The sequence below is a fragment of the Kogia breviceps genome, chromosome 9, assembly GCF_026419965.1.
Source record: "Kogia breviceps isolate mKogBre1 chromosome 9, mKogBre1 haplotype 1, whole genome shotgun sequence".
Lineage (NCBI taxonomy): Eukaryota > Metazoa > Chordata > Mammalia > Artiodactyla > Physeteridae > Kogia > Kogia breviceps.
Window position 1 is genome coordinate 46722565 of NC_081318.1, and position 7364 is coordinate 46729928.

The window sequence follows — 7364 nt, forward strand, 5'->3', positions numbered from 1 at the left end:
TGTGAGATGATATCTCAAAGTAGTTTTGATTTGCATTTATCTAATGATTAATGATGTTGAGCATTTTTTCAGGTGTTTGTTGGCAATCTGTATATCTTCTTTGGAGAAATATCTATTTAGGTCTTCTGCCCATTTTTGGATTGGGTTGTTTGTGGTTTTGATTTTTTTTTAACATCTTTATTGGAGTATAATTGCTTTACAATGGTGTGTTAGTTTCTGCTTTACAACAAAGTGAATCAGTTATACATATACATATGTTCCCATATCTCTTCCCTCTTGCCTCTCCCTCCCTCCTACCCTTCCTATCCCACCCGTCTAGGTGTTGACAAACCAACTAGCTGATCTCCCTGTTCCATGTGGCTGCTTCCCACTAGCTATCCACCCTACGTTTGGTAGTGTATATATGTCCATGCCACTCTCTCACTTTGTCACAGCTTACCCTTCCCCCTCCCCATATCCTCAAGTCCATGCTCTAGTAGGTCTGTGTTTTATTCCTGTCATACCCCTAGGCTCTTCGTGACATTTTTTTTTTCTTAGGTTCCATATATATGTGTTAGCATACGGTATTTGTTTTTCTCCTTCTGACTTACTTCACTCTGTATGACAGACTCCAGGTCCATCCACCTCACTACAAATAACTCAATTTCGTTTCCTTTTATGGCCGAGTAATATTCCATTGTATATATGTGCCACATCTTCTTTATCATTTCATCTGTTGATGGACACTTAGGTTGCTTCCATGTCCTGGCTATTGTAAATAGAGCTGCAATGAACATTTTGGTACATGACATGTACCAACATTTTGGTACAATCAAAATGATATATCCAGGGCTTCACTGGTGGCGCAGTGGTTGAGAATCTGCCTGCTAATGCAGGGGACACGGGTTTGAGCCCTGGTCTGGGAGGCTCCCACATGCCGCGGAGCAACTGGGCCCGTGAGCCACAACTGCTGAGCCTGCGCGTCTGGAGCCTGTGCTCCGCAACAAGAGAGGTCACGATAGTGAGAGGCCCGTGCACCGCGATGAAGAGTGGCCCCTGCTTGCCACAACTAGAGAAAGCCCTTGCACAGAAACGAAGACCAAACACAGTAAAAATAAATTAATTAATTAATAATTTTAAAAAATGATATATCCATACAATAGAAAATTATTTGTTAATAAAAAGGAATGAAGTACTGATACATGCTACAACACTGATGAATCCAAAAAAACATCACGCTAGGTAAAAGAAGCCAGTCACAAAAGACCACATAATGTATGATTCCATTTATATGAAATGTCTGGAATAGGCAAATTTATACAGACAGATTAGTCGTTGCCAAGGGCAAGAGGGGGTGGGCGGAATGGCTGATAACGGGTATTTCTTTTTAGGATAATGCAAATGTTTTAAAATTGATTGTGGTGATGGTTATACATTGTAAATATAGTAAAAACCATTGACTAGTATACTCTAAATGGATGAAATTCATGAGAGGTTAATTCATATCTCAGTAAATATGTTAAAAACAACAACAACAACAAAAAATGTTGACTAGTGGCTGTGAGACCATGAGAATCTTGCTCTGAATCACTCACATTCCAGATGGCCTCTTGGCACTGTTTACACAGTACAAACATATATGGACAAGCATCACCTTCTTCCACCTGGGGGGGTGGTAAGCAAAATTACAGCACCTCCTCAGACAACCATCTGGTGAGCATGATGCAACCTTTTGCTATTTTTGGAATGCAGTGCTGCAATATGCTTGTGTTTTAATGCACTGGAAGGGCCCAAGAAGCCTGCAACTGGCTAGAGCTCATGGCAGCAGCCCTCCTGTGTGCTGAGTGGGCAGAAAAGGGACCTTAAACTGAAAGTAGAAAGCTCAGAGCACAGCTCAGAAAATTTCCTTGTGACAAAACATATGCACAACACCAGGCAAAGTCCTACGTACTCCTGAATTCCTCCCCACCTCCCACCCCCAAATAAAGTCTGCTATTCTAGGTCGACATACTTTAAATATAGGCACATTATGAATCAGCTAGAATTATATAACGATCAAGCAGGAAGGACCTTTATAAGTATTATGTAATGAACGGAACAGACACTGGAGTCACTTACTAACTGTGTAACCTTGGGCTAGTTCCTTCCTCCACCTTTCTGTGCCTCAATGTCTTCATCTGGAAAATGGTAATAATAAGGGCAACTGCTTCCTAAAATTGCTGCAATGATTAAATGAGTTAATTCATGTAAAATATTTAGAATAGTGCCTGGAACATTAGAAGTGTTAAGTTTTTTTGTTTTGTTTTGTTTTTTACTATTCTTACAATTATTAATGGGTAAATCTCATCACTTTTTTGGAGGAAGATACTAAAGCTCAGAATGATAAAGTGACTCTGCAGCTGGCAGTGACAGAGCCGGCACTAGACTTTAGGACTCTTTGACTCAACTAGTGTTCTACTATAGAGCATTAACGTATAACCAAGCAGGTAAAATATCCCTTGACTAACTTTTAGGGTTTGAAAGATACAAATAACAAACTTACAGTGCCTAGTGTTATGTCTCATACAATGTACGTGTTTGTGAAATGTTTAATCCATCCCCTTTCCATTCCGGGCTTAATCTTCTAATATGTGAAGAGAGGGCTGGACACTAAATCCCAGAATATCCAATGTTCTACTGCACAAAAGGCATGATGGCTCAGAATGTTGAAGAAAATACACAGAAGCTCTTTTTCTTTTTCTTTTTCCCTTTTCCTCTGATGGAGCACAGGGTACCTGAGTTTGCCTAATATATTAGGGAGAAGAGACTTTTCTTCCTTTCTCTTTCTGTATTTTAGCAGTATACTCATGCAAGCAATTTATATACTGCTATTCTCAGGGCTTGAGGGATGTTTCCAACTTTCAGTAATTGATACCTAACAGTTTAACTCAAGAGGCAAGAGAAGCTCACAAAATAACTACAATATTTGGCAAAATACAATAAATGTAGCCAAAATGAGCTTTTAAACAATCTCACCATTTCTCTCGTACACACACACAAACACATGCACATGCATGCACAATCACTCCACAGTGTTTAAACCAGCCTATGGGGTCCTGCAATTTCAGGCCTGCCCTCCATCCCTGCAGACCTGTTGGAGCCTCTTCTCAGCTCTCCAGCCATGTGGGTCTTCTTTCCTTTCCTTACACTTACCAGGTTTTTTTTCCTGCTTTAGGGCCTTCACACTGACATTCCCTGAGCCTAAAAAGTTTTTCCTTACAGCCTCCAACTGCACCTCTGCTATGGCCTCACCACCTACCCAGCTTCTGTTTATCCTTCAGGCTCTGCTTAAATCTTTTCCTCAGTGAAGCCTTCCCCAGCGACCCAGACTAGCCTCTTCCATCCTCTCCCCTCAAATCACACACACTTGGAACTTGCTTCCAACCATGTATCCAATGAATGTCTGTCTCCCCCACCAGACTGTAAGCTCAAGAAAGGCAGGAGCAGTGTTTGTCTTGTTTAACACTGCTTGCCCTGTGCCTAGCACAGAGCCCAGCACACCAGTAGCTGCTGAATGAAATTAACAACATCCACCAAGGATTCAAAGGATCAGCTGATAAACTGTTTCCCTAACCTCTCCACTCAAATTTGGACATAAGGCATCCCATATCAAGCTGTGGACATGACGGAAATAAACTACACAAACGGGTTATGTACTCCCTTCGGAGAAAAATTCAAAATGAACAAAAACTTAGACTGATATTACATGTATTTTTAAATTACTATGTGCAAGACCATAAGAAAAAAAATGTTACTTTTAAAAACAAGCTTCAGGAGGAGAAAATTAGTGATATCTTCATCAAAGCTTGTCATTAACACTCACACTATGCTCTTTTGGGGAGACTAACTTTCATAGAAGGGTGGAAGAAACAAAAATGCATTTGCTCCTCCTAGGCTATTACCATTCCGTTCCAAAGTAAATGTATCTCCTAAGGAAAGAGAATGTGCTGAACCGTAATTCGAAGTATACCCAGTGTGATGGGCTTCTATGAACAGTTTGTCCACAGTGAGGTGGCTTGTGGGCCACAGGAACAAGCAGCATGATGCAAGGACAGTCATCTCTGGCAACGGCTCCAGCGCCCCTTTTCTTTAGGGCTTCCACTATGGCATCACTCACAAAATTAACTGCTCTTACTTGGGGCAGAAACAAGTAGACTCTTTTCCAACAGAACAGATGGTACAGGCACCACATTATAAAGATTCCAAAAGATCCTTCCAGAGAAATTTTGCTTTATTGAAGGATACATAAAAACAGTCAGGGGGAAAAAAAGATATTTCATGACCAGGAAGTAGGTACAGTACCAAGAGACTAAACCTTCTCTATAATGGAGGAGGAGGAGAAGAAGAAAGAAGAGGCCAAAAAAAAGGAGGAAGGGAGATGGAACAAAAGAAGGAAGAGTGTTGAGGAGGAAAGAAAACAAGTTAAAAGGTGTGTGTGATGGAAAGGGGGGAATGACCAAGACCAGCAACTAAATTTCATTCAAGGGCATAAGATTATATATAAGATTAGAGCTTAGAGATACCTCAAAAGCAAATTACTTGATCAAGCACCCTCCCTTTAGGTTAGGAGAACGTTAGCCTCTGACATTCACCGGAGCCCAGTCATGAGGTATCCACATCTAATTCCATCTCTTGACATCAAATGAAGGTCCTTGAAGCAAAGGGCAAGTCTTCTAAAACATCCCTCCTCACTCAGTTTCTACTAATGATCACAAGAAAAATAAACAGAACTCATTTGTAACCACACTATGCATAGGGAAGAGATTCTGGGTATACCCAACAGGTGCACTTTTAGCTGTGCTCTAGAACCTCATCAGTCACTATGCCAACTGCTCCTCCCAGACACAAATGTCCTTAAAACACCCCCAAAGAATCACACTACAGCCTTAAAAAAAACTGTCCTATGGTCCCCTAGGATGGGAAAATACATCTCTGCCACTCTAAGAGATACTGGGAATATTTCTCATTTCAAATACATTGCTATTAAAATTTTAAGTGCCCACTTCATTTTCCATAATAAAAAGTTTAATTTCAAAAAAGTGCCTAGCACAGTTTCCAGAACACAGAAAGCTTTTATTTATATACTCATTTATGAAAATGCTCGTCCTGAATCATATTCGCAGCTGAAAAATAGTTATGACCTTCTCAAAATATGAAGTACTTCCACAAATTGGAAAGGGGGTGGAGTACTATTTTTAAGCCATTCTGCTCAGCAGGGCAAGAAAAGAGTTGCTAATGCTTGCATTCTATTTTACGGTAATTTCTGAGTCTGTAAAACAAAAAGAAATGCTCGGTGAGAAAAACCAAAAACCTTGTGCATACTTTGGAACTGAGACGTAACTCTGATACCTTGGTCTGCACTCGGATGACTCTGCAGGTGACAAAGGGAAAGTACTTGCTCTGGGGACTCTGTTTGAAAAAGGACCTTTCACCTCTAGGATTCCAGGTTACTGTTGGCATTTATTTGAAACCTTCTGAGACCAGCTCCTTCGCCAGAATTCGAGACTCCCAGAGGACCCCACTGCGGAAATCAGCGCCTCCCTCCCGCTGCCACCGAGGGCATCGTGCCTTTCAAGTCACCCCACATCTCAGGATTTCTTAGCTTTCCTCGGAGTGAGGAAAGCTACGGCCCTCACCCAGCCCCTACAGGGGGCTGTGTCTGTACAGCACGGGAGACACAGAACTGCTGTGGGGAAACATTCCCAGTCCGCGCAGGCCTCTCTGGTCTCAGCAGGGACCGTGACCCCGACCCCCAGAAGGCGCGTCCCGACGCCACCCTCCCGCGGCTCAGACAAAGAACCAGAACCCTAGCACGCCGCCCACTCACCGCTCAGATAGTTGGTCCACTTGTACAGCACCCCCTCCATGGCGCCCGCGGCCACCTTGCCCTCGCCCGCCGGCCCCCTCACTGCCCCAGGCCCCAGGAGGCGAGGAGCACCGGCAGCAGGGCCATCGCCCGGCGCTGCCGAGCCGGCCACTCCCGGCGCCTAGGCCCGGTGCGGGGACACCCCGCGGGCCTCACATCCCGGGCCTGGGGGCGGGGTCACTGTGGCGGCCTCCGCACGTGAGGACGCAGCCGGCCGGTGGCCCGGCGCGGCGGGCCCGGCGCGCTGTCCTCAAGGAGGTCAAGGCACTGGGTGGATCCGAGGGGCGGCTGAAGCCACTCAAGTGTCCCGAATGAAGGAGCTGGTTGCCGGCAGCGCCACAGCGCGCTACCTGAGTCCTCGACCCACGGAGCGCCGGGCCCGCTCGCGCATGCCCAGTGCGCCGCTTGCGCGCATGTTCCCAAAATCCACCCCGGGGTTTAGAGGCGCCGGCGCCATGGCTGATGTAGTGAGAGAGGCCCGCGGGGAAAATGAGTCCTGGGAGGCAGGCTTGGGACTAAAGGGAGGGTGGGAAGGGAGGAGGGCGGCCTCTGGGACATCGTTGGAACACAGTCCTGACTCAGTGGTGCCGTAGATGGGTTCCATCTCCAGATGTTTGGGAGCCACCGTGGCCCCTTAGGGTGCCCCCTGGATTCTAGTCTTCAGGATTCAATTCTTATTTCAAGGCTAATTAATCCTACGCATTTCAAGGCTATTGAGGTACCCAACAATAAGGCATACGGAGATTATGGGAATTTCACGACAGAATACTGTGTGTGGCCAGCGAGCGTAAACAGATGTTGTCAAAACTGTAAAACCTCGCTACAGGAAGTGTGGTCCGCGGACGGCAGCACTGACATCACCTAGGAGCTTCTCCGAATTGTAGGATCTCGCCACAAGCCCAGAAACTCCCGAATCGAACTTTGCATTTTAACAAGATCTCTCGGGGGATTCCTATGCACACGAAAGTGTGGGAAAGGACTGTGCTAAGGATATTTGACTAGGGAAAATGTTAACTATAGATTCAGTGGTAAAAGCAGGTTACGAAACACAGTTTACAATAGGATCCTAATTGTTTTAGGCATATGTCACAAAACCATGCACCAAAATGTTAAGATGATTATATCTGGATGGTGGCGTTACAGGAGATCTTTTTTCTTTCTTCCTTTTTCTTTAGTGTAAGGTTACCAGATTTAGCAAATAAAAACACAGAACAATTAATTCGTTGTTTATCTGAATTCAAATTTAATTCGGCTCCTTTAACTGGAAACTCTAGTGCTTTCCAGTTTCTTCCAAATCGACTACAATGAACAAGTATTGCTTTTGAAATTATGCGAAAAATGTAAAATTAAAAATTTTAAAGAAAGATGAGCCTGTGTAACTCGTAACTGTGATTACTACTTCTTGAAAGCGGAGGTCTGCACGTCACTATCCTTGATAGAGGCTATTATTGACCCTCTACACTAAGGTCCTCTAAAATTA

The 7364-nt window shown here is 44.2% G+C and overlaps 1 protein-coding gene across 6 annotated transcripts in view; it reads right to left on the minus strand.

Moving 5' to 3' along the window:
• PLEKHA8 (pleckstrin homology domain containing A8) overlaps positions 1-7364 on the minus strand; it is a 128026-nt gene that overhangs the window by 97769 nt on the left and 22893 nt on the right. For 2 of the 6 annotated variants that reach the window (XM_059074351.2, XM_067042410.1), the window contains exon 1: positions 5846-6029. The exons of 3 other annotated variants lie outside the window; for them this stretch is intronic. In XM_059074351.2, coding sequence (XP_058930334.1) covers positions 5846-5885 — 40 coding nt within the window. In that variant the 5' untranslated portion in view covers positions 5886-6029. Of the gene's footprint in view, positions 1-5845; positions 6070-7364 lie in introns of those variants that run through there. One more of the 6 variants, XM_067042409.1, reaches the window with a different exon arrangement.